Below are 27,992 nucleotides of genomic sequence, written 5' to 3'. Positions count from 1 at the left end.
GGCAAGCATTTGATTGAACTTTTAATTGCTTGCACAATTTTTACTTGAACTATTTCATCAAAACCAACAAAACTGTCATCAATGAATCCTGAGCTCAGTATGCTCAAAGCACTGAAGCCTAAGGCTTCATTTTGCCAGTATGAGCTGGACTGACGGCTTGCTTGGGTTACAGTCCAGCCAGCTAACAGGAAGTCAAATTTGTTCCAAAGCCACTAGGATTCGTTAGTCATAAAGTGGCCTGATAGGGAACAAGAAATTAAACCTTATTCCTCAGAGTGATGTTACCTCGGAGTGATGTTGGTGGGACAAAGTCCATTAATTCTACCTGTTTTAAAGTTTTCTGTATGGCCTAATCTAATTCCTCAGAAATGACCAAGTCTCAAATTTCACTATTAGTATAAAATATTAACAATGAATAACATTTTAACTAATCACTTAATATAGAGCAACCACTTTTCATTTGTCTTGATTTAAGTTCATTGGAAACTGCTTAGGAAACAGTTGCTTGCTAGGGACTTAAAAGAGTTGAGAATCTCACACTAGTCATGGTCTTTGTTTGCCTGCTTGCTTTCATTTTGGGTGGGTGTTGATGATCTAACTCAGGGCCTTTTGCATGTATACAAGACAATAAGGCCAAGACAGCTATTAAAATCTGACAGAGCTACAGCCTTAGACACAACCCCAGCATTTCAACCCTGCCCTAGACTGTTTTGGGAAATGCACTCTGTATTGCCCAACCTGGTCTCAAATTCCTAGTCTGAAGTGATTCCCTGACTGAGTCTCCTATGTAGCTGATTCGGTAGGCATGTATCACCCAAATATTTTTTAAATACACTGCTTCTATTACTTTATTATTTAAATTAATAGGGTTAAAAAGATCTTGCTTATCAAACAACTAGTTTGATTTCTGTTGTTTTGATAAAACATTGACCAAATCCAACCCAGCGAGGAAAGGGCTTATTGACTTCTATTTCCCTGTCAATACATCTCTTAGGGAGGTGAGGGAAGGAACTCAAGCAGGACCCATGGAGGAGTGGTCTTTGCTGCCCTCAGGTGATACTATCTACCATGGGCTGGGCCCTACCATATCAACAATTAATCAAGAAAATGGCTAAAGGCTGACCTATGGAAGCATTGCCTCAATTAAGGTTTCCTCTTCCCAAACGTCCTTACCTTGTGCCGAGTTGAAAAAAACAAAAATCAGTATTCCAAACTAAACCTGTGATACTTTTAAGTTTTATACTTTTGCTTCTCACTTAAAATTTTCTCTTGAATTTTGAAAATGTCTAAGACTTTGAAGGAACAAGTACCTAAGAACTGTGCCATTATTATTTTTAGGGCATTTTTAGTTTCTTTAGGCTGCCTGTATAAGACACCTAGGTCTACTTATTTACCATTCTACCTATGCCCGACACCAAGTTCACTGACTTCAGTATATGCTCAACAAGGGCACTGCATTGACTGGTAAAATAACTAGTGTTTCTAGATATCAAATCACTGGACATGTGACAGGAAACTATCCAATGCTAACATTAATTGAGGGAAGTTTCTGTCTTGTTTAAACTAAATTCTACTGTATTAACAAGGCATTTATTGTGAGTTCAGATACTTTTTCCAATAGCTAAAAGTTTTCTTCTTCTTTTTTAATGTGCTCTTCCCATCCCCCACCACATGCTGAGAACAGACAGTATGAAAACTATAGGTCTTTCAAACAAATGGCAGTACTTAGACAAGGGAGCTCACTCACAGGTGGTTAAGAAAACAGGAACTACCACAGTGGCCTTAATTTTTATAGCTTACCAAAATTTTCCTGAACTCAGTAATGACTACTAACGCTTTATGATATTATTTACTGTTTCTTAAAAATAAAAAAAAACTTAAGCAAAAAGCATACAGGAAAGTGGATGTGAGTCTATACAATGGTTTACTTTCGGCATGACAGACTTTATTTTGGCACTTTAACAAATTTGCTTTACAGCAGTGACAAAATATTTGCCAGAAAAATCTTTTCCTGGCACAGATATCCCAAGCAAGTAATTCTACAAATAGAATTGCACTGTTTAGACAGTTAGAGGTATACCCACTACATTCTTAGCCTCTGTAATTGAGGGGCATTGTGCAGCTTTGGAAGGGCCTATCATTTCCTTTTAATCATCCTAAACAAGGTGAATGACGTCTGTAATTGGACAGGAATTTGGGAATTAAGGCCTTTAAGGATTCAGATACAACACGGTTCCAAGTGTTACTTTAGTTTTGTTTGATTGAGTTCTGTGGCAAGTCCAGGGAAGGTTCTCAAACGAAGTAGACAAACTTTCTTAAAAGTAAACTTTATGCTGGAAAAGTTGCAGTTCTTGCTGTCTTCTTTCTACTTCCATGGCTCACAGTTTAAAAATAAAATTAATGGTAAAATAGAAAATATAACAGAAAAAAGAAATGCTTTGTACAGTGAGTACCCAACCAGGGTATCCCAATCCCTCCATCTCGTCCTCTGGCATTGCTTTTCCTAGAAATATCCATCCTAAGTAGCAAGACTGTCATTTATCATCCAGAGCCTCCCTACTCATCCCTTCAGCCCCGTGGAGTGGCTGTAGTGTTCCACACAGGAGTTCTACCAATCTCCAGGGAGCTTTGACAGAGAAATAAATCTGTAGGACTGAGCCCCAGATACCTACTTCCAGAAAGGTCCTTTCACTTCTTTGCAATTTGTCCTTTTAAAAGTAAATTGCAAAAGAAGGCATCTTTCTCAATATTGCCAGTAGCTATGCTATAAAGGTTGCAAATCTTGAAACCCCTTGCAGTCTTCCTATCCCTGTACCCAGACACATGGATGATACATACATTTCCTCTGGCCAGTTCAGAGGTGACTCTGGTAATAAACAGCCTTGCTGTTCAGCTCTTTGGTCTTGACTTACAGACACCATGAAATACTCAAAAATCAAACCCACATTGTTGCTGAGAGCAGACGGTCAGTCATAGCAAAGGGGAGATGTACATTTGATAAAATGTACAAAATTTATAACAGTGACATTATCAATATTAGGCCACATGATTTATTCAGTAGTTTGTTTCCAAATTACAATTTATGTCTATTCATAAGACTACAAAAGTTACCATTAGAATTATCTGTGCTTATAAAATGCCAACTGTTTTTTAAACTGTTATATATATGCTCATTAACACCAGTCTGCAACAGGTTACATAGAATCATAGGCACTTCAAAGGCTTAAAAAGATGTTTACAACTTAAATGCATTTTAAAGAACAAAAACTGGTCTTTTTTTTTCTTTAAACTCTTCCTCGTACTTCAGATTGCAAGAAATTAACAAGCACAGTGGCCAAGGAATCTGCAGCAACTTTTCAAAATACTGTTAGCATCTTTGGATTTGCTGAGGCTTGTCAGTTACTCATGTCAAATCCTCCCAAAAGAAGATCTGGTTAGATCACTAGGACTAAACAGCTTCGTAGTAATAATCCAATTTTACACATTAATTTGCGGTTGCAAATCTGCCTGAAGCTACCGGTAATGAAAAGAAAAGCAAGTGTAAAATGGTTAGTCTGACATTTAAAAAAGTACATAAAGTAAGTTTACATATTTGGGAAAAAATCACATATACACTAAATTACCATTATTGTAATCATTCAAAGACAAATCGCACCTTGACATAAGGGTTTGTTTTTAAGGAAGGGGGCAAGAAGGGAAGGCAGAGAAGAGGGACAAGAGATAAATTAACCAAGCCAACTTGGTAAGGTCGATTGGAGACATGCTGATGAGGGGGACAGCAGTCATCTTTGAACCAGGAGACAAACACAATCATTTTGTATTTGCGCATAGGTGCTCAAACCAATTCCACGAATGTCAAGGGTTTTCATAACATAATATTTTGCCACTGCTATTCACAGAACACTGCAGATGTTAAGTTTTTACTTTGTATGTCATTCTAAAGAAATACATGAAAAGTTTTAAATACAATGGGATTTTATCATTAAAGGGCCAGTATGGCTCTGTAATGAACAAAACAAATAACAAAGATCTTCATTACTCTATGCCAAAGCTTTATTTTGAAAAGTTCAGTGATCTCCCAAATAGAGACACTAAGTGGGAGCTTTATGCATAAAACTCCTTAGTAGGTGCCTTCTGGTAAGCTGCACTGGATGGTTTGCGCTCCCCAAGGTCATAGCTTCCTTCATCTTTCTTCCTCATGCGGTACACCAACAGCAAAATGAGAAAAATGGCAAAGAGAAAGCCGATCACCCCACCAGCGATGACAGCTGAAACAAAAGGAAGAGTTCTTTTACATGAGGTTCAAGGTTTGCAGGAATTACTTTGGTCAGTTCCAAACTATTGACATTTTAAAACTTGAGAACCCAAGTTTTAAAAAGAATAATCTGGATTCAATAGTGTCATTCCTCATAAAGGTACATAATATCAACCCAAAAGCCTCCATAAGAAAAATCCAGCAGCAACCTCAACTAATCTTACACTTTCCAGTACTTGCATTTCACAGTGTAAGCTTCTAATCACAATGAATGTACAAATCATGATATAATAGAGTTAAAATTGAAGAATAAATTAAAAAACATGCAAATATCTTTTATTTTTGAATTTGAGGAAACTCTATCACAAATTAGATAGTGTTACATCTTGCAAATCTTCTCCTTCAAAACAAATACCAATACAGGCTTCAGTGTATTTCTCTCATCAGAAATTTCTAGGACCAGGAGTGTTTTGGTGTTTAAACTTTTTCAGATTCTTGAATATTTACATATGTGGAATGAGATATCAGGGATAAGTTCCCAGTTTAAATATGAAATTCATTTATGTTTTCATAGATACTTTATACACAAAGACTAAAGGAAAACTTATGCAATTTAAAAGTAATTCTGTTCATAAAACAAGATTATGTAGTGTGCCCGTGTTTGGGGCGTAAGCCATCTCCAGAGCTCAGGAAGGTCACTTCCCACTTGTGCCATCATAGCAGAATTTGACAAGCGTTGGCTGTTTGGCATATTCCAGACTCTCAGATCAATGATGCTCAACCTGTACTTTCACCAGATGAGTTTCATTAGCGGCTAAATTCTTATCATGTGGGAAGCATTTGTGCCTTTTCCTCCTCTGAGGTTTTGAATTCCAGAGATGACCTCTAATACAACCCTCTGACTGGTATCTCCTGCCCTGCCCCCACCCAATGGTCTTGTGCCTATTCAGCCTTACTGCTTCAAGGTTCTACCACTTTGATGTCCTTGCCATGATGGAATGTAACCTGGAATTGCCTCCCACTTTAACACAATGGCTGGCCGAGGGATAGGCTAGAGGAGTTAACATGTCATTACGAAACAGAGTCTGAAGATCAATCGCTTCCAGGAGGCCAGTAAGATGCTTTATTAAGGCCACTGAATGCCACTTTCCCAATGACATCTTTAAGCACCTTCCTACTTGAAACTGCCGGCACCTCACCTGCTAGGACTTCTGTCCGTTTAAACAGATTGTCTGAATGTTTCTCTGTGTACACATCTGTACTTTTTACAGCAGGACCCAGCTTCTCTTCTGCCTCAGAGATGCCAGCTTCCTCCTTGTCAATGTCTTCAGGTGACTGATATGGAGACGAAAGAGAACATTAATATCACTCTTCAAAGATGTGCTTGGAAGAAGAAATAATAGTAAATATATCCTTAATTTCCTTTATCTTTTACAAGCAAGTTTAGTAAATAATAGTAATAATAATTTTTATGATGTTTCTATGCCCATGGGTGAGGCTCCATTTGGACCCATGTAGCTTGTGGTTTTTGGTACCATAGAAGCAAAGATGGATAGTTAATGAGTTCATAATATAAGAATAATATACATAGTTATTTTAGTTGAAAATTCTCAGAATCTTTACTTTCTGGGCTGGGAAGATGGCCCTGTGCATAAAATGTCTGTTTGTTGTGCAAGTATGGAAACCTGAATTTGACTCCTAGAAGTCATATGAAAACACTGGGTGGCCAGCTCACTAAGTGACTTCTAGGCCAATGAGGCAACTTCTCTCTTTCTCTCCATCTCTCTCTCCCTTTCCCTCTCTCTCTCCCTCTCTCTCTCTCTTGCTTGCATGCACGCACACACACACACATGCACACATGTGGACACACACACTCACATGTCCTTTGAGTAGAGATTTTGTTCAGTTGGTCTGCTGTCGGGAATGTGGTGTTATTTTTATTGCTATGAAGATGTGGTTGAGAACCCCTGATTTACAGCAGTTAGGTTCCAGGAGCTGTTAAGTGAAGGTCTTTCTCCTTAGCTAACACTAATGGGAGAACACTGTCAACGCTCTTAAACTATAAAGTTGGTAGACAGTGAGCCTCCTTCCGAGCCAAACCTATTCTAAGGATTTCCTAAAGATTTCCAGCCATCTTCACCAGAGTAATGTGCCATGTGTCATTCAGTTGTGTTTTGAAGGCTGGAATTCATCCTAGTCAAGAAGAAAAAAAAAAACTAAGAAAAGAGTTCATTTTCTTGGACTACCTCAGAGTCATCTTTATATCTAGGAAGGACCACAAGCTATACAAGGGGGCTTCACTTGAACTCTGGTGATCAACGTGTCCCCTATCTCAGTGATCAGAACACATGAGGCTTCCACAGTAATAATAAGTGAAAATGTCATTTTCTTTTCCAAGGTATAAGAAACTCTGTACTGCATAAATCTTAATCTGCCATGATTTCCATAAATTATCATTTTATTGCTGCATAAACACAAAACCAGGTTTCTCTGTTTTCTGTCTGGGTATTGAAGAAATGGGAGGTCCTCCCAAGACCTGCTGTTCCAAGTAAAGCAGATGAGAGGAATCTGTTGGCAGTATTTTTCTGGTTCTCTCTATTTTCTTCTTATGGAATTCCCATCACCAACTGGCTGCCTGGTAGGACCAGTAGCAGATCAGAGGATGGCTTATCTGATCCTCATCAAGGAAGCGCATGTTTCACTGCTTATTAGCATTGCTTTGGTTGTGAGGTCTTTAGAAGTTAGGAGAAGGGAGAGAGAAACCAAGCAGGTGGATAATCATGTGTGTCCAGGAAAAGAGGAATGAACACTGCAGGAAGTGAGAAAGCCACTGAAGCGTACCCCGAGTTCATGTAATCCTTAGCATCTTTACTCCACATTAAGACAACATGACTTCACCTGTTCTTACTTTAAGTCTCTAAAGTTATTTAAGAGTTGACTTGTTCAGTTCCCTTTGACTCAACTTCTGAATAAGAAGGGGACAAAAAAGTTCACTCGAGGGATGCTCTGGAACAGCCTCCACAGAAATGGCACTTAGAAAAGAGGTCAGTCAGCACACAAGCCCAAGGTGCTCCAGACCGAGCAGCCATTTTTAAACTGAGATGCTCAATTGCACAGAAGCAGCACAGGCTCCACAATGAAGAAAATAACCACTCCGGACAGAGCTAACCTGAACTGCCTCTCACATACACGTCTGTGCAAACTGGAATTATGAAAAGGGAGCGTAGATAACTAAATGGAGCCGACTGAGTGTTTATTGAGTTCATGTTTGGATGTCTAGGGGCTGTGAAAATGTGGTGGGGAAAAGATTGGGCTCCACAAAAACAATGAAGGGCTCAACAGATGTACAACAAACGAGATACGCGATCTCTCCGCAGGACGGCAATGCCACCGTGAGACCTACTCAAAAGCAGAAGCTTCACTAATGGCATCTTAGAGGCAAGGTTTAATTCAGCTATACCATGCTACTATAATCAGAAAATTATATGTTATTACTGCTATTCATGATCAATATCTTCATTATCATCACCTAGAATGGTGCTTGACACACACTGAATAAGCCTCCCACGAATGGATGAATTCTCACCACTACATTAAATCCAACTAAAAATAGACATTTTGTATCAAAATGTCCAGGGATCTCTACTTTCTAAACTCATCACTAAATGTCCATTTGTTAACAAAGCTGATTCAGTTACTTTTTAGGATTAATTTTTAAAAACTTAAGTCAATTTTCAATCCATACTTGTCAGTAGTTCAGAAAGCTGTATCAAACTGGGGTTTGTTTAGGATAAAACTCTTTAGTATTGAAAGCCAATACTTCCCCCAGGAGAGTTTCTGACTACAAGATACCAAATCTTAATGGTCACAGAGCTGAAAACACTGCAAGAGAAGAGGTTAAAACTGTGAGAGAGAACTAAGCCATCTTCCCACAGGCACACAAGCTACTGCCACACAGGCTCTGACATATTTACCCATCCTTCTATCAACAGCACCGGTTAGTTTTCATTTCTTCCCTCTTTATTCTTTTATTCATTCAATTTAGAAATCAATGGAACAGCTCCCAGAAAATGCTAGGTATGTCTGCCTAGGTGTGTCACAGCATGTCTCCTTGCCTTCCTGCTTCCTGGCTGTGGAAATAGTCTGCTGGCAACAGTACCAGTGCTCTGTGAGCCTGGAGAGGGTATGCTAATCCACACAGAACTGCCTACTTGCCTACTGCATTCTGCAGGGAGCCGCCCATTTGTGTCCTGACTTCAAGGTCCCAAAAGTGAGGGGAACCAAGAAGAGGAGGAACAGGGTACTCCACAGGTTAAAAAAAAGCCTGCCTGTATTCCTTCCAGCAGAGGGGTGCTTCTCATCTCACAGTGTCTGCCACTGCCTTAAGGAACCAACCTTCCAAAACCTGCATGCTTGGCAGTATCTTATTTCTAAATGAACAGATGGGTGAACTGAAAAATGGGATGCTTGTGTTGCTAAGTTTTCATAAGCAGTATGCCATCTCTGAAGTGTGTAAAGTCTACCACTATATTATTACACATGCTTCACCAAATTCAACTAATGTTTACACAATGGTTACCAGGCCTCAGGTGCCTGCTACATATATTCACAGCTAGTCCTCCTAAAGATCCAAGACATTTGACTAGACCCAGGATTCAATGCTTAGGCCTTCACCGGACTCTAATATGCAGTTTCCACATTAAATGGCTTACCTATTAGTTGATGGCTAGCTAAGTGAAATACAATGCTAACAAGGTCAAATGCATAAGCTCGGTGTTTTCATTAGCTAGTAGTTTTGTTCTGTTCTAAGTCCAACCATCTCATTCTTATTAAGTAGGCTCTCACTACACATAAATACAGGTGCAATGTGCCCAGGTCCATGTGTTTCTGAGAGTAGAACAAGTGTGTGCAGCATTGATGGTGGACCTGGACACTCACTGGGCCCTTAAGAGAGGACCTATTCTAAAGTTCACCATATATTTTTGACACAAGGAAAAAAAATCTGACTTAAGGTAAATAGAATTTGCCTCATAACTGGGCTAAAGAAGTTCTACAAGAAAGAGTGCCATGTTAAAAACACCATATTCATCAGAAAGTTAGGCTTAGGTGATAAGAATAGTAAGCAGGTTAACCATAAAATGTAGCTAAAAGTCAAAGAGCCATTTTCAACAATATAATGCAAGGGCTATTTGTCCCTATATGATCAAGTGGGGCCTTTCAAAAGAACTGTTCTGTGCAGTCAAAGGAAAGCAGTATTTGTTAGTATATGCTAATGCAACACCAAGCAAGTGCACCTTGGTCTGAGCAGATGTAATGCTTTGTGTCTTCAACGTCATGGTTTCCAGTTTGGGAGCAGCACTGGTGAACGAGATCTTGGGACTCAGTCGGGATGTTGTTAGCTCTGGACTCTCTATGTCTTCATCAGCTCCTAGGAAAGAAGTGAAGATGAGCTTAGCATGTGACTCATTACACATATGTGTACATTATCAGGCAATGTCACTGAATGTTGATTCAGAATCAAGATCTCCAGATGCCAGCCCTTAAGCTTTCAATACAAACAAACCTGTGATCTTCAGTGACTTTGAAGGGGCTGTGGGTAGCATGGCAGGATTTTTTGGGGGGGGTGTAAACACTTTGAACCCTTCCCAATAACCCTGTTTCTCTTGCATATTCAATCTCTTCTGCTACAAGTGATATTTCTGTGAGTGGGAAACATACCATCTCAAAACTCAGAACCAATCAAAGCATGGAAAGTGTAAATTCTCCTTCAGTTGGCTGCTTATCTCATGGCAAGTCTCTGCCTTCCCTCACATTTTATATCCACCTTTCCCAAGGTGGCGTAGTTCTTCATTAACTCCTACCCTCCCAATCTCCTCTACTCTGTCTGCACTGCCCACATGGATTGGCCATGTCATCAACTATTGATACTTTTTGTAAAGCTCATCAATGTCTTCCATGTTGGCATCCAATGGCTTTCTTTTAAGTGGCAGTCAATCAGTCCTTCTTGTGTTGGTTGGATGAACGTCTCCCAAAGCCCATGTGATAGACTGGCCATCAACGCACAGTGCTATTAGAAGATAGTGAAAGCATGAACACAGTGGTTCTTACCTTCCTAATGTTGCAACCCTTTCATACAGTTCTTCATGTTGTGGTAACCCCCAACTATAAAATTGTTTCATTTTTACTTCATAACTATAATTTTTCTACTGTTAGGAATCATAATGCAAATGTCTGATATGTGACCACAAGGGGGTTGCAACCCACAGGTTGAGAACAACTGCTTTAAAAGGAGATCTCCGGGAAGATCAGTCACTGGGGATCAGTCTCTTGATACTGTGACCCTTACCTGTTTCTCTTTTATTAACTAACCAACTTAAGGTACTCCAAGCTTGATGCTCTGCCTGGGTATTGGCCCAAATGTAATAGGCCAGTCAACCATGGACTAAACACCAAAACTGTAAGCTAAATTAATCCTTTCTCTTCTTTAAGTTGCTAATCTCAGATGTTTTGTTATGGTAACAGAAATCTGACTAACACATTCCTATCACCATTGGACACTGTCAACTGCAATCTCCTTGATACATATTATTTCTTTGAGAGCTTACAACTTCCTAATTTTCTCCTACTTTTCTGCCCATTATAAACAGACACATTTATCCTTTTCCATCAAAATGTCAGATAACAAGCACTCTTTATAGCTCAGTTTTATCCTTTTAACCTTCCTCTTTTAAAAAGATTTTAATTTGTGTCTGTGTTTGCGAAATTATTACTTAACAATTCCCTCCTAAACTGAAATTCCAGAAGGCCAAGAGATCACATTTGTTTTGCTCCTTGAATGTCCAATAGTGTCATGAACACTACAAGCTTTGAGCTGAGTGCTGGTGTGTGTTCATTAAGTGACTTCTGAGATTTAAATCTGAAACGTCCCCACAGATTATACTTTATTCTCCAGCCAAGGGCACTGCTTTGGAGGTTGTGGAATATTTAGGACATGGTCTAACTTAAGAACATGGGCTGTTAGGGATGAGTGTTTGAAGGAGCTGGTCTAGATCTCCAGATAGAACCAAATGTCGTATGTTCCCACCACCACAGGCCAATCCACATTGCCAGGCTTTCCCCTCTGTGATTCTCTGAAACCATAAGCAAATGAGCCCTTCTTCCTTTAACTTGTTTCTGTCAGGTTTGTCACATTGATGAGAACAATAGTTAATACGGTGACTAACCACTAGCTTCCTACACCTGAGAATTTCTGACATGCAAATATAACACTGTTTTTAAGTTAATCATCTGTCAAATTTGTACAAAAATTAAAAACAGACTCAAGCTAGCAAAAACGAATCTGCTTCCTCAGATAAAACTGAATGAAAGCTCTCAATTCCTCAAACTAACACATGTGACCATTTCTCATAGAAATTATAGCCATGTGATAAACACTTTTGAAATAAAGAGGCTAATACAGAAAAAGCGTAGTCAGGACTGGGTTTTTAATACTACAAACTGTCTTCTTTAGCTTCAAAATATGTATACCTGTTGTTATAGTGAAGAAATGGCAGAAAACATTGGCAAAATATAGGATTCAGAATTTAAAAAAATCATCCCCAACCAACCTATTTTTCGGTTTGAAATTTACTACACTGAGGAGTCCAGAATCTTCACATGTAAGGTGAAGTGGATAATTTTCTCTCATATGTGCACAGAGTAATGTGCCATTTAACAATGGGGTGGGACAATGGTGTTGATTTCATTGTGGAAACATCACTAAGTGTGTGCATAGACCAAGAAAAAAAGGCTTACTACACACTAGCTAGATGTGTACATAACACCCCCTTACACACACAGACACACATCATGCACAAGAGGGCTGGAATGTGGCTCAGTGGGATAAGGTGTAAGATTTGATTTTGATTTGATTTGATTCCTAGCAGATCCCAAAGAAATCAAGAAAAGAGAAAACAGTGTAGTTAAGAGACTCGGGGAGTGTGTTTGTATATGACTACTGTTTGTGCAACTGCAGACTGTTTTATAATATATTTTTATAATTAGGAATACACTGTAAAATAATGATAAATATAATATAGTAAGTACAAACATCAATAGCATGTTGTTTATCAACATTGTTAAGGATGACTTACTAGAGTTAAGGTTATTGTGGCACTTGTATGTGACGTGGCAGGTTTGTGTACATTCATGCCACCATGAACATGAGTAATGGGGTGAACAACAGCATTATTATTAATATGATATCATCAGCTGACAGGAACTTTTTGGCTCCTGATATAGCACCGCGGTATCATCATAGCATATTCAGTCCATTGCTAGGCAAAATGACATTGTGGGGTACATGAAAATGTGTCAATCACAGATGTAATACATCTTTAGAGGTAAACTGTACATGGAAAATATTATGTAAGTCATTAATAATGACAGCTCCAAAAATACATGGTTCTTTCTTAGTAGCCCACATAATTATCATTAAATTTTGACTTTGTTACTTGATTTGTTACTACAATGAGTCATTTTCTTCTCAATGAATCATTTTTTAAATAAGAACAAAGCCTCAATGAGGAATGATAAGTTTTAATTAAGGGCTTTCAAGACCCCTTCCTTTGTTCCAAAAGAATTTCAAACATGAATCACCCAACTAGGAGTGGGGAGAAGCTGAGGAAGAGAGATCAGTAAAGGAGAAGGTGCCCTCAAATGAGTATTATAGAAGTAGGGGAAAGATGCCGATCCATTCCAGCCTCTGTTTGCATTATCATAAATGGAAAGATGGACTTTCTTGTCCACCAGAAGCCAGAGCACTCCCCTGATAACCTCTCTCCAGGCTCTGACCTTCCTGCCACTCTCAGCCTGAAACAGCCCACACCAGAGCCCATCCCCTCTTCCCTTCACACACCAGGATACCAAGGTCAGTGTCACTCCTCTCTGAAGGTTTCTGCTGTCTTTCCATCATGCAGCTGTTTCTAAGCTCCAAGTGGCTCTCTCTTCCCCTTCTTCTCCCCCTCCCTCTCCCCCCCTCTCTCTCATGAGTGTGTGTGTGTGTGTGTGTGTGTGCCATGTGCATGCGTGTAATAACAATGCATACCCCATCTCAAGGCTCATAGGTGGAAACATTATCTCCAATACAATACTACTAAAAGGAAGGAACTTTAAGGAGGTGATTGGGTAATAAAAGTTTTGTCTGCCCTTGTGAATGAATTAGCACCTTATATAAGAGGTCAATAGGAAGTTGTTTGCTTTGTCTATCAAAAAATGCAGCAAGAAGCACCCACACCTACCACATCTGCTGGTGCCTTTATCTTTGACTTCCCAGCCTACACAACTATGACTAACATATTTAAGCTGTTTTTTTTTTTTTAAGTTATCCACTCCAAAGTATTTTGTTATAGTACACAAAATGGTCCAAGATGATTTGGGACACGTTTTACAAATAAAATATTTTCATGGATGAAATTTAGAAACACAGATAGATAAATGAAAAGAGGGAAGTACCTCCCTAACACAGAAAGCACCGTTTTTTGTTTTTTATTGAAGTATTCCTAGAAAGAATGATGTCTGTTTTCACACTAAATGGGTAGTTAACAATGCATGCTGGATGGATAACTATCTTCTGTGACTTTGTTTTCCACTAAGGTTTTAATTTCTAACAATGGAATTCCTCTCTCATGAACATTCCTATTTTATGGTTCCTATTACTGGTTCACCACCAAAGCCTCTTTCACCTCTTGGAATTAGTTTTTCTGTTGTTTCTTCCCTTCTGTGGGCTCCTGTCCTCTCCCGGTTTGGAGGCTTTCAGGTCATATCCAGTTCAAATCCTCTGAATTTTGTATCTGAAATGCATGGTGTATTTAACAATAAGGACTCTCCTTAAACTTCTGGGGACAACCGAGAGCAACAGCAATATCCTATATTGTTTTGGAAGTCTCTTAGACTCCCATGATCAATACCATGCTTTACTTTCGATAATCAAACCTGTAGTTCCAATCTGGGGTCAGAATATGTGTCTCTTCATTTAAGGAGGGAAGGGTCTATTTGTTTCATAAAGAGATTTTCAACTATTCTCCCTGAGGCTAGCACCACTTTAACCCTCCATTTATGCCATCCTTTCTGGGCATGTGTGGCCTTTCGTTGTGTTGTGGTTTGTGCCTTGGTGCTTTCCAGTATTGGTCAGTTCAGTCTTCTCATGTCTGCCAAGACTAGTACTGCATCCCCATGTGCTTGTCACCTTTGTGGCTTTTGTCAGAGATACTATCTCCCTTTTCTGATGAGTTCATATCTGACTCTTTAAATACCACTTCATTTTGAATGTGGCAGGGTCTTTTTTTTTCTCAATTTGTCATCTTTAACCAGAAATCTGTTATTTATTTGTGTTGGACAGTACCTTCTGACATTGCCATCAATCATATGCTATTATAATGATTATTTTTTATTTATAGATTTCTTGCTTTCTTGAAGACAGGAAACATCTTTTTCTCTGTGTGTTTCAAGAGTTTAGCCCTTGGACTGGCACATAACAGATGCTCGTGAAGGCTTCTCAGTTTGTTGGTTCTAATTCAGAATCCATGTTTATATAATGTGGGGTCCATTTTCCTTGCTGGAATGTACTTTCTGTACATTCTGTACTCTCAGACATTCTGTTCCAGGCCATTTGCTGTCCTACAGGATAGTATGAGAGGAGCTAGTCTAGGTGGCACATTGGACAGAACCCTGAGGAGTCCAGGGTTTCCAGCTGGGACGGGGCATCTGTGAGCTAAAGCTTCTTCATGGCAGAATGGGATTTCACAACACAAGAGGTAAAGCAATAAGGGGCTGAAGGACAGCCCTTTCTCTCAAGCCCCACGTTCTAGTTCTTGTCCTAACTCTATTACTTTCTGACAACCCTACTGTGCGGGGTGAGAGCAGGCTCCTTGGATTTTCTCATGTGAGAGTGGAAAGGATAACAGAATTAGGGATACCTTTATAACAGGATTGCTATAGGGAAAGAGCATCGCTCAGCACAAAGGGCTTCACAGATTTTAGATACACACAGTACTACCTTTAGTTGAAAAACAATGTCCACAGCACAGCTCAGCATAGTTGCTGAAGTCAAGATCAATAACTTTTCTGACTATCGTCCTAACGCTAGAACTGTGACTGAAGAAACTTGTCCACATTCAAGCCTTATCTCCATCCAGTCCATTTGATGACTGGGTTCAAGGCTGCAAATGTACCACTCCCACTAGATGGGTGAGAGAGGGAGGCATGTGAGCACTGTGCCCCATTTCCCTTATACTGAAAGTAAACACAGTCTTAGGAGGCGTTGGCAAAATGAGTTGTGCAACCTCTACAGATCCACAACAACCCTTGGATCCTAAGATCTGTGACGAAATGGGGGAACCACAAAGACCCACATTTATTATTTCTGAGGACATTTTGAAATGACAGTTACGAGACACTTTTGAGGTGCTAAACAAAAAAAAGTGCTGTGAGTGAAGGATATGAATAGTGTTGTGGGCTCCAGAGACAACTCCTTCACACTCGTTCTGCATGTGTGAGGTGATCACGCTCCCTTGAATAACTAGGGCTATTTTTACAGCAAGATAGGGTGGAAACTCGTCATTCCTGAGTCAGCTACTGCCTCTTGTCTTTTCAGATTGGTCATTTTGAAAATCAAATGTTGTACGTCTAGATCTTGTCCAGGTTCAATTGACTTTTGTTTGTCTAAGGCCCTCTGAAATGTAAACCAACCTCATTGTCACATTTATATTCAGCACAATAACTGTTACTATAGTTGAATATAATCTGTAATAGATACCCTAAGAAAGAAAGGTCTTGCTAAGATTTTCTTACATGCTACCAGCCAGACATTTCTTGTTTATCCCCTGAATACATACTTAGCTCTTCCTTTTTCTCAGCTTCTTAGGAGGCATTCCTAGCACAGGTAAAACATTTCCAGGTAAGATGTACTGGGGAAATTATCCAGACTCATTCACTTAGCCTTGTACCTGCATCCTCTGCATTGTGATGATTCCCTTCATTAAGAGATAAAACTTGGGGCTGGAAACATTGCTCAGTGATATGTATGCATGGGGCCATGGATGTTATGATTTGAACATAAAATATGCCCCCACAGACTCATGTATTGGGCATTTGTTCCCCACCTAGTGGTGCTATTTTACAAGATACTAGAAACTTAGAATGCAGGGGATGTTGGTAACAGGGCTTGCCTTGGGAAATTATATATAGCCAACATTACCTTCCACATTATCTGCTTCCTAACAACTAAGAAGTGAAGGGCCTCCTCCACTACATATTCCAATTGCCATGTTCCACATAAGCACATGGGGCCAAACAAATCCTTTGAAACCATGAACTACAAAAGATCCTTCCTCTCTTGTGACACTTCTGTCAGGGACTTGGTCAGAGAAATAATAAAGCTAATATACTGGCTTTGATTCCTAGCACTGCACTACACACACACACACACACACACACACACACACACACACACACACACACACGTGTGATGCTGTGCCAAGCTGTAAGTCTAGGATTAGCTTTCTACTTCACTCTGTGAACAAATGGCTGGCCACCTGGAGAATGAAGGACCGTGTGGACTAAGGCCAAGTCTGCTCAGTTTTCTCAGACACATGTCAGAGCTAAGCCAAAACCAGCCAAGCTTCAGCTTTAAACATGTGAGGAGCCAGCACTAAATGACAAACCTGCAGGATAATGAATTAAATGCCTATTGCTGCCAGCATTGGCTTGTTAGGTAGCATTGCAGAGGTGCAACAGATAACTAATATACCAAAGAAGCCAAAGATATAAAGCTAACTTTATATTACATGGCTGCTACACTGCTCCTGCTACCTATGAGCAATATAAATAAAAGCCTATAAGTTTCAGTTTTTGAGTATAATCTTAACATAAAGCAGACATTTTATAAAACTGGTATTTGTAGGATTTCTTAAAGGTTAGTTTCTAGCACTATACTCTGAAAATCTTACCAATAAAATTTAAGGCTAACATCCCAACTCCTTACCAAAGCTTTATGTGGTAAATACATGGAAATATTTATTTATAAATATATAGATATGTAAATATATAACATATATAAATATATATCATATAATAAATAAATATTCATTTCCATTTTGTAAATGAGGAAACTGAGACTTAAATTGCCAAGATCTCATAGCTTAAGTTATAAAGAACTAGAATTTGCACCCCAAAACTATGCTTATGACTACAACACATGGAACGTCATAGAAGAAGGCACATCAAAATCTATGAATGCCCAGGCAGATTTACCTGAGCCAGAGGCAGAAGAATAGTCATCATCATCAATAGGATATACTCCCGAGGCTTCTTCAATGGAGCTGTTGTCAAGGTACATGTCCTTATCAGATGTCAGCTCTGCTCTCTGAGAAGATAGAGACAAGCAATTCAGAATGGTCAGATTTAAAAGGTTCTGCTTCATGTGCTATTCTAGTTCTGCACATGCTGTATTGAAGACCTGAACCCCTACTGCTGTGCTCTGAATCCTCTTATCTAGCCAACCCTTGTGCAGAATACCTTAGCAACTTACATGAAATCAAGGGCTGACCCCACACACATACTAATGCTGCCCAGGAAGCTTGTGCAGCCTAATCTTATAACAGACATTCAAGTTCTGGCATAGGCTTTGTTCATTCTACTCCACTAAACTTGCCTGAGTGTCTCTTGTCCCAAGTTAATAAACTATCTGAGGCATTCCTCTTATCACAAATGAGATTCCTTGATGGAGAAAGCTAAGCTATAGAACACTCAAATCTTTTAAGACTGTCTTGGAAACCTAAAGCAAGGTATTATGACACTAATCACATTGGGACCCACGAAGACACACCAGACACTCGCAGGCTTGGCCATGCTTGTCTTTCTCACTACACATGAGTGCTCTCAGCTACCAGGGAAGTTCAGAGATCTCTGTATAGACCAAACCCACACTGATGGCAGGCAAGGCAACCTGTGCGGAGCAGGGTCTGTGGGGCTCATCTACCAAGGGCAAGAGTCCACAGCAAGCTCACTTTTTAACGCTTGCTGACTTCGCAAAATTTAATGACAAACACAGATAAACCCACAAGAGCACTTTTTCCTGTATTATAGGCACTTGTTGATAGAAATGTGGAGAGGGATCCAGTCACCAAATACCCCAGCTTGACAGCTTCTCAGCTTTTTAATAAGAGGTTACTATTAAAATTCATCTAATCCTGCCAAAGGAGTAACTTGCATAAACTGTAGACAGAGCAGAGATGAACCTTTATAAAATGGTTTTAATAAATTGATGTTTTACCACCGGTATCTCAGACTAGAAGCTTCTAAACAAAGTTTGACTTTGAAACAGGCAACATGAATTATTATTCTATTTTTAATAATCAAATTGGATGTTTTTCTCTCATAAGAATTATAAAATAAATTTCTCTTACGATGTTGGTTTCAATTAGATTTCTACTAAAAGTAAAACTTGGTTTTAGCAGTCAATACTAATGAGCCTTCTTGAGATGACTAGTAGGCACTGGCTCTGAACAGAAGCACTTTATCCTCTCAAGTATCGGGGCTGGCTGGAGAGGCAGGAGGATTTTAAATGCGAGCTCACATTTTCCACGGGCCTTGATGCCAAAGAACAAAAAAAGGATGAGAATCACTCTGTCTGAGTGATCACACTGACAGATTCAGAGGACAAGCCCTTAGGGATTTAGGTTCCAGCAAGCTGGTTTGCAGGCATGAGTAACGCCCCTCCCACTCTAGCTAAGACTGTTCTGGAGCTTTCCTGCCACAGTTAGAGCTTCCTCTATAATCTGAGGAAGTTCTACAGAATACCAGTTTTCAAGCTTCTGACCATCCCACACTTTCATTATTAACGCTTGCAAACTGAATGGCGACTCCTGCTTACTGTAGCTCTAAGCAACTGGAGCCATTACATTCTCAGTTTGACTGAAGGAGAATACTGTGCACATAAGCTCTCCACATTCCTGGAACCCACATCCATGGATTTAAACTGCTAGAGGTTGACAAATTTGTAACACACACACACACACACGTTTGAGGGTAGCCTCTACCTAGTAAGACCCTGTCTCAAAATAAATAAGTATATATAAATAAAAAATCTGTACTGCGCATATGCAGACTTTTTTCTTGTCATAATTAAGCAGCCACTTGCTTAGCATTTACTTTGCATTAGCTATTATAAGTAACCTAGAGATAACGGAGAAAGCTGAATATGTGTAACTCATGGGAAAATCTGTCATTTTTATATAAAAAACTTGAGCATTTGTGGTGTTGGTATACAAGGGGCATCCTGGACTCAACCTGATACATCAGAATCTTCCTGAAAGCCTCCCACACTCCACACCACTAAGTTTCAGTACCTGGCATATAGTAGGTGCCCAGAAAACGCTGCTTGTGTTGAACTAGTTTGTGGTCCCACCTCAAAGCTACTGTCAGTCCTACTTTGTCTTGCTAACTTATCTAAGGACCCCTTTACCCCTGTCAAATCCTGTCTGCTTTTCAAAACACAGTCTGACTTCTTCAGTCATTTTTCTTGTATGTCCCCTAGTTATGAACTTGCCTTTGACTTTGTAGCAAATGTACCAGTTAAGATAGAGATTTGCTGTTATTTTTAATTGGCTCATATGTATTCTCTTTGCCTCTGGTTGACAAGAATATGTCAATACAGATCTTGAATAACCTGTGTGACCTTGTTCTTTGTCCATCTCAAAGTGCATAGGTACTCAATAAATATTTGTCAACGGAGATTACTAAATCACACTGGCTTAAGCAACCTTTAACTCAGGTTTCAGTAACACACACACCAAGACCTCTAGCATCCTTATAGTTAACTGATCTTGAATTCAAGTCTGCGAGGTAACATGCCACATACTTCCAACACATTGTACTACATCTGTGTAAGTGACCCAGGGCTGTAAAAGTAAGAAAAAAAAAGATTTTAGAAACCAGTTTCTTTTTTCTTAACATAGAATGCACTTTATTTTCTTCTTTGCTCTCTCTCTTGAAAAAAAATTGGGCATGGCAGTGCTAATACTAAGGTACTTAATTCTTATGTAGCAGACATGAGATAAGGCCAGGGGACACCTAGAGATATCTGCTGGAAGCCACCTCAGTCCTGCGGCACCAGGGTGTTTCAGGGCTATTCAGATATCTAATATGTTCTGAGGCAGCCAAGATTACTTGTTTTTCCATCTTTCACTGAGGTGCAGGCAATTTTGACATCAAATTAAAATCATTCTCCACTGCTCAGACTTCAGGAATGTTGAAAACACAGTGGGGATCTGCCATATCCTTCTACAGAATACACTTTAAGAGCAAGAAGGGTCCTTTGCACCTGTAGCAGATAATGCTCCATGAATTCCCCATTGCCCCATCCCCCATGAAACACTGCTCTAAACAAGACAAATGTCATTTTTGAAGATTTCATACCCTGTGTTGGTAAAGGATTTTGCAGTTAACATGCTTGAAAATGCTAATAAATTATGTAGCAACATTCCTGTAAGACTCAGCAATGTGCCTCTCTCTAAAGCCATGGACAGAGGCACTCTCAGCGACTGATCTTCTACCTAGTCAACATCCATTCTCCCAGACAGTATGTGCTCTGCACATGCTCAGTGCCTGAGTGGCACGGAGTGACTGGATGAAGCAACTGAGAGAAAAGTCACAGAGGCCAGCCGTGCAGCAGACTGCAGGATTTCATGCAGAAGCTGTTTAATTTGGCTCTCACCATATCTATGAGGCAGAGCTGATGCTGTTGGCTGACAGGGTTCGGAGAACAACAGAGCTGGTCTCTCAGACCTTCCTCCTCCTGGCTGCTGCAAGATGTGAATACAGGTTCAGAAAGAAAGCTATGTAAAGCAAGAAAGTAGCAGGAAGAAGAAACCTGCTACAGGTTGGACCAGGAGGAACTCTGTCTAACATCCTACTGATCCAATTCCTCTCATGGAGAATGAGGTTGCCTAAAGTCAAAGGTGCCAGTTGCCTTTCATTAATTTTGAAAAATATCTTCATATTTAAGATGTAGCAGAAAGAACTCTCTGCCTAGCTTTGGACAAAGAGACTGTCGTACTTTACTGTAGTGGATATGACAGGAACAAGTCCATGGACATTTACAAACACTCATTTTAAGGGTTTGTTTAAAAAGACTAATATACTATCTAACAATTTTCCAGGCTTACCCTGTTTTCCTACATATACTACATCTGAGCTAGTCATAGAAAAAGGCAAGGTCAAAGGTGTAGTTGCATTGGAAAAAATTCTCAAATCCTATACTTTAAAAACTCATATTGCAGAACTATGGTACAGGTCCTGAGACACACAGAAAGCTCCATGGTATGTGCTTGTGTGTGTGTGTATTTGTATGCGTGTAATCAGAAAATAGAGTGTGTAGGAAGAGGAAGACTATTGGAAGAGACAATATGAGCAAAGTATGACATGAAAAATACTTGATTTTGTATTTTAACAAAGTAATTTTAAAAATAATAAACATAGCTTGGTTGAGGGTGTAACTCAGAGGCAGAACCTATTTCAGTGTCTTTTGCCTTCCCTGCCTTGCCCACCATCCCTGTGCTCTGGGAGGCAGCATGAGAAGGAGGCTCACCATGGAGAAGCCAGTATTTTCTGATAGGCTGACTCTTTAGGGCTTTTGAAGACAACCTAGTTGACACCACATCTGGGAAAAAGAGATAAACATTTCTTGACTTTATAGGGTGTGCTGAAGTTAGCCCCAAACTGTGAGGAAGGCTCTCAGGAAAGATGTCCATGCCTATGGAAGAAACCCCAGCCCATTAAGAATACCTCCAGTGAGCTATCACTGATAGTGCACATATATGTGATCTTAGCACCAAGGAGGCTGGGGCAGGAGGACCAGAGTTTAAGGTAAGTTTGGTTGGCAAAACAAGTTTCATGCCATACTCAAAAATAGCATAAAAGAAAAGGAATGAAAGAAACTAATTTCCTGAGAAAGTGGATGCATAATGAATGTCCTAGTGTGCTAATCCACAGAAAAACTAACTGTTTCTAATAAATCAGCAAAGTACTAGTCTCAGGAAAAATGTAAATGGTTGAATTAGCTTTTAAAAAGTAACCCTGAGTTACTGCAAGGAACTAACTGTGAATACTTCTCTCCATTTAACAAAGAACTGCATCCAGTCAAGAGTAGTCAGACTTACTAAGCAAAAATTCTTACATCAAACTGTGCTTTAATATAGTATTCAGTGCAACAATCAACACACACACATCTTTTACCTAAATCTAAATACCTTGCCAGGGTGTTGTGTGGCCCACGAACACTAACTAGACTTTATGACCCAGTTCTTTCACAGAGAAGCCTCACTGCATGGATGCTGTATATATGGCACTAAAAACTATTTGACTTCCAACTGTGTTGTTTATTGATTCTCCTGAAATTAGCCTGGCTCAATAGCTAGGTTGTTGGACAGGTTTAAAGTAACATGTCAGATTTTAGGTCCAGATTATCTTACATTCTTCTTTAGCAGAATGAAGCCACCTTCTTCCCTGCCCCACACCATGCATTTGAATATACAAAATGGGGTATCTAGTCCCCAGTCTCATTTCTCTTTAATCTAGAATTTGGTGACAATGAGTAGCCCTGATAATACATACTAAGTACGGATATGCTCATTTGCTGACAAACATATCCCTGGCATACCATTCTCTAAACCTCATGAACATAATCTGTTGGTTTTCATAGGCCACCTTTTCATGATGAAGAATGCTTAACTGAAGGAACCAAGTAAGAAGGACATCGAAACCTATATACTTGACACAGTGCCTGCTTTGTAGTAATTACAGAGGAAACCCATTAAAAATATTTCATCTGGAGACAATTTTCACTTATTGCCCTTCTGTAGCTTATGAATTTTGAAACTACTGCTTTACAAATCTTAATTAATATATTTGCTTTTAAAAAGCCCAAATCTTAATTAATATATTTGCTTTTAAAAAGCCCAGAGGACGGGCTCACTGTGAGCCTTGTCAGTTTGGTTGCTCACCTTCCTGGACTTAGGGGGAGTTGGGAGGACCTTGGACTTAACATAGTGAAGGGAACCCTGATGGTTCTTTGGCCTGGAGAGGGAGGGAGTGGGGGTATGGGTGGAAGGGAGGGGAGGGAAAGGGGAGGAGGAGGGGAGGGGAGGTGATGGAAATCTTTAATAAAAAAATGAGAGAAAAAAAGTACCTTCTGGGGCTAAGGAAGTAGCTTATTGGTATACCACTTGCCTAGCATGTGTAAGATTCTAGGTTCGATCCCCAACATCTTTCTCTCTCTCTCTCTCTCTCTCTCTCTCTCTCTCTCTCTCCTCTCATCTCTCATCTCCTCTCTCTCTCTCTCTCTCTCTCTCCTCTCTCTCTCTCTCTCTCTCTCTCTCTCTCTCTCTCTCTCTCTGTCTGTCTCACACACACACACACACACACACACACACACACACCCTTTCCTGAAAAAAGTTGGTTTTTGCTCACACTAAACAAAATAAGAGTTTTCCTCTTTGGTAACAACCACAACAGAAAAGGTGATCAAGGGGGAAAAAAAACCATGAAACTGACAAGTCATACTTCTGTTTGCAGTAATGGCTTCAGATTTCCAAGTTAGGAGGGGAGCAGCCTTTGTGTTGAGTTAAATTTTTTGGCAACAGAAGCAGGGATTTCCAAAGCAATGCACAGTAAGGCAGTGCCTGGGATGGCGAGTGGGCTATGATGAATATGCATGACACACAAAAGGGAAATGTCCATTACTTGCAGATGTCCTCCACCTCATGCCCTTTCCCTGTTTTGGAACAGCAGAGGAAAGCAGGATGTTAGTAGATACGTTATTGTAAGCACTGATGCCTTTCCCCTTCCCAAACTAGAATATTCCAGTATTTATATTGATATTCATATGATCACAGTTTAGATTACAGTAAAAATAGAGGTACTGTGAGCCAAACCTGAAAGAGGCAAGTTTTGAGAGGGTCAGAGTTAATGAATCCTAACGGAAGTAATGAGATGCTGTTTCCTGGTACAGTCTGGCAGAAGAGATGGGGAAATATATTTGGAGTTTATTTTTTATTCATAAGTGTTTTGTAAAAACTATCATCATAGAACAGATTCTAAGCCAAACATAGGAAGCCAACTAGTGTGGGAAGTCCTTCTATACTCTTTCCCTAGTTGGAACTATCTTTGAAATTTCCTGCTTCATGGAAAAGTCTGCTGGATACTATATGCCAGTAGGCTGAAGATCAGTGCCCAATGTTACAAAAGAACTTTGGGTGACTGTCCAGGCAGTGAGATGTCTCTGTGAATTCTAGAGTTTTGGGAGTTGCTTACAAGGTAATTCCTATTTACTTAGGTAATATTATATCCTTCTGGAATCTTTGATGGAGTTGAAGAATAAATGGTTATAATTATAGTTTTTCTGAGTTATGAGAAGATAAAGTAGATATAAATATTTTAACTATAATTCTTGCTTGATACCTGTTTTGTTATATGTGATTTTATTATGTTAAAGTTAAAATCTTCCTTTATATTTAAACAAAAAAAGGGGAAATGGTGTGGGAAGCCCTTTGTTCTATGTGTTGTTTTTATTGGTTAATAAATAAATCTGTTTTGGCCAGTGGCTTTGCAGAACAGGGCAAGACGGGAGTTCCAAGCAGATAGAGAAGGAGAGAGTAGGCAGAGTCAATGAGAAGTTGTGTAGCCGCCTGCAGAAGGTAGATGCACCAGAACCTTGCAAGTAAGCCACAGCCATGTAGCAATACACAGATTAATAGAAATGGGTTAATTTACAATATAAGAGGCAGCTAGAAATATGCTTAAACTATTGGCCGAACAGTATTGCAAATGACAGTTTCTGTGCGATTATTTCATTTCTGGGCAGCCAGGAACTAACAAGAAGCCTCCCACAACGGCTAACAAGTTCTGGTTTGAATTTAATAATTCATTCTAAGGAGTTTTTCAACACTTACAATTCTAGGCTCATGCTCATTCTCCACCCAAATCTGGGGAAACAGAATGGCATGGAAAGCCTATGGGACAGACAAAAATGAAAGTGATACTCAGGAGACAGAGGCAGACAAATCTCTGAGTTAAGGGTCCAGCATGGTCTGCAGAGCAAGTTCCAGGACAGCCAGGTCTACACAGAGAAACCCTGTCTCAAAAAACCAAACCAAACAAACAAACAAGGTGGAGGGCTGCTAAGGATGACTACACATAAATGCACACACATGACCATGTACCACATACACATGCATACATCCTATAAGCATGCATGCACACACATACAAACACATAAAACAAGCCATAGATAGCATCATGGAAGGTGTGCCAGGAACACAGAAGAGTGATCCATTTCATTTAAGCTCATAAAGGCAACGATTCTAATAAAACGGACAGGAGACCAGGAACTAACTGCCAATTGTCTTTAGCTACTTCCTGCTCCTAGTCACTTCTGGCAGAAAAATCCACTCCAAGTTATGGGGAAGTTACTTGGTTACCCAGGCAACAAGCTGAGTGTACAGCTTGACACCTATAGGTCTCAGATGCCAGATAGATCTCCAGTTTCTGAACTGCTCCTGGCTTTCAGTATCCTTGCTATGACATAGATGTTACCTGCAACTGGAGCCCGCCTGCTGTCAGGGGAGCCTGAGTTGACTCCATGACTGGATCTTATAGGCGAGTTGTTTACAGAAGACAGCAGTTATAGCTACTCATTTATAGTAAAGACTGAAAACACATTGACACTTAGAAAAAACACAGAAAAAAATCTAAATCAACACACTTACAACCTTAGCAAAGGCAATAATGCTAAAACAGAAACAATAAACTCAAAGGTTAGATAAGAACAGTGCTTTCCCAGGTAAGTGGAAACAGCTGTTCTGAGTGACAGGCCATGAGCACCTGGCAGAAAGTCACTTTGCAGTTTCAGCTGCCCCAGGCTATGTTTCTTCTCATTATAGAAAGGAACTGTTCTTGACCAAACTTTTTAGTCAGATAAAACAAATGAGGAGGTCTGAACAGCTTTTAAAGAAATTATTTCCTTGACAGAGACACCAGGGAGAGATTTAAAGCTGCTTGAGTCTACTGTGGAACCCAGTGTTCAGTTTGACAGCACACGGTAAAACAAGATTATTATCACAGCCCACGTGCGGAGATGACCCACAAATTCACGAGACATTCTACATTTTGCCTTACTCTTACACAAGACTTTTCTTCTGGCTGAAAGAAAACTTGCAGAACTTGAATAGACTTAAATCTAGCACAGCATGAGCAGAGCCTCCCAAACTGCAATGTGACAAGTAGGGCAGGGGCAGGAGCTCCCAATCACATGGACCTGTCCCTCATGGGATGACAAATAGCCACATGGACTGGGCTATCCCAAAGTAAATAGTTTTTAGAAAGCAATCTTCATAGGAAAAACTTTTATTGAGTAGATGCTGATAACTACAAAAACTCACAACTAGACAGAGCATGGAAAATGAGACCCTATAGAGTATGCAGCCACAAATGTGATATCTATGTCATTCACCCCCTTCCTAAGGCTTGGGGATCACCATGGAAGAGAAGATAGAAAGATTTTTAGGAATCAGAAGCTGCAGAGAACTACTGAGAAACTTCCCCAGATAGGGCTGTAAGACATAGGAACTCACAGTGGCTGTGGCTACATACACAGACTTGTAAACAATCAAACCAGTGAAAAGCCCCCACATGAATGGTGGGGGAAGAGCCACTGTCAGTTGAAGGCTACTGGGAAGGAAGAATCAGCTTTCTAAGGGATGTGTGCCCTAACAAGTTGTCCCTGACAAGATGTCATGTTCCAGCAGATGGCCTCCTCCCACATTCACACTGGTAGCACTGAACAGACTCAGTGAGTCAAAACAAAACAAAACAAAACAAAACGCACATGAACTTGAGAGGGAGAAGCAGTGAGGGATTATGGGAGATACTGAGGAGGGAGTGGGTTGCTGATTTGATCAAACATTATATACATACATGAGCTTCTCAATAAATAACTAAAGGTTAACAGAGATAGAGAAGGGGTAGAGTGAATGTTGTGCTAGGTTATGGCCTGTGCTCTTTATCTGAAGAGCACATTCATAATCTTGAAAAATGAAGGGAACAATAAAACCATGAACAATATTTTTCCACCAACAGTGAACACTTCATAGACATGCATACTGATATGCTGGCCAAAGGCCACAAAACTCAGAAAGGCAACCTAACTCTCTAGAGTCTGATCTTCTTCCATCAGAACTTAGACCTGTCTGAGAAGACACCTGATGGTCTGCTCACATGATCATTTGACCTATGCTATGAGGTTGTAGAGGAAGAAAGAAGGTAAAAAGAGGCTTCAAGATGATACAATTTTGTGCTTTATTAAAAATATTTCATAATCACATAAAAAGTGTTTTTAAAAGCAGCATATTTCATTATTTTTTGACTAAAAGAAGGATGATGTATGGTAATTCACTAGCAATTATTAAAGTAGAAGTTAGAATGCATGTTCATAAACACCAATTCATTACAGATTAACATTTAGTTGGTTGAAAATATGAGAGATTAACAAAAGTAAATATTTATGAATCATATATGTGTTTATATATATCATATTATCCTGACAATTCAAAGAATTCTTTCTCCAACTTTGTCCAAGAACAAAAGTTACGAGCTAATTTCGCCAGGTTTTGCAGGAAGTCATACCAAAGGCTTCCTTCCACAA

General features: G+C 39.7%; 1 protein-coding gene across 2 annotated transcripts in view; it reads right to left on the bottom strand.

Annotated features, from left to right (window-relative positions):
* Nucleotides 1-1,923: 1,923 nt before the first annotated feature.
* Nucleotides 1,924-27,992, bottom strand: part of Sdc2 (syndecan 2) — a 98,163-nt gene continuing 72,094 nt past the window's right edge. Inside the window, exons 1-5 of one of the 2 annotated variants that reach the window (XM_038342186.1) lie at nt 18,120-18,179; nt 17,546-17,657; nt 9,550-9,683; nt 5,455-5,590; nt 1,924-4,268 (exon numbers count right to left, since the gene is read on the bottom strand). In XM_038342186.1, the coding sequence (XP_038198114.1) occupies nt 4,105-4,268; nt 5,455-5,590; nt 9,550-9,683; nt 17,546-17,657; nt 18,120-18,164 (591 nt within the window). In that variant the 5' untranslated portion in view covers nt 18,165-18,179 and the 3' untranslated portion in view covers nt 1,924-4,104. Of the gene's footprint in view, nt 4,269-5,454; nt 5,591-9,549; nt 9,684-17,545; nt 17,658-18,119; nt 18,180-27,992 lie in introns of those variants that run through there. The other variant, XM_038342185.2, reaches the window with a different exon arrangement.

The sequence above is a fragment of the Arvicola amphibius genome, chromosome 9 (genome assembly GCF_903992535.2).
Source record: "Arvicola amphibius chromosome 9, mArvAmp1.2, whole genome shotgun sequence".
Lineage (NCBI taxonomy): Eukaryota > Metazoa > Chordata > Mammalia > Rodentia > Cricetidae > Arvicola > Arvicola amphibius.
This window is presented reverse-complemented; position numbering and strand designations above follow the sequence as displayed.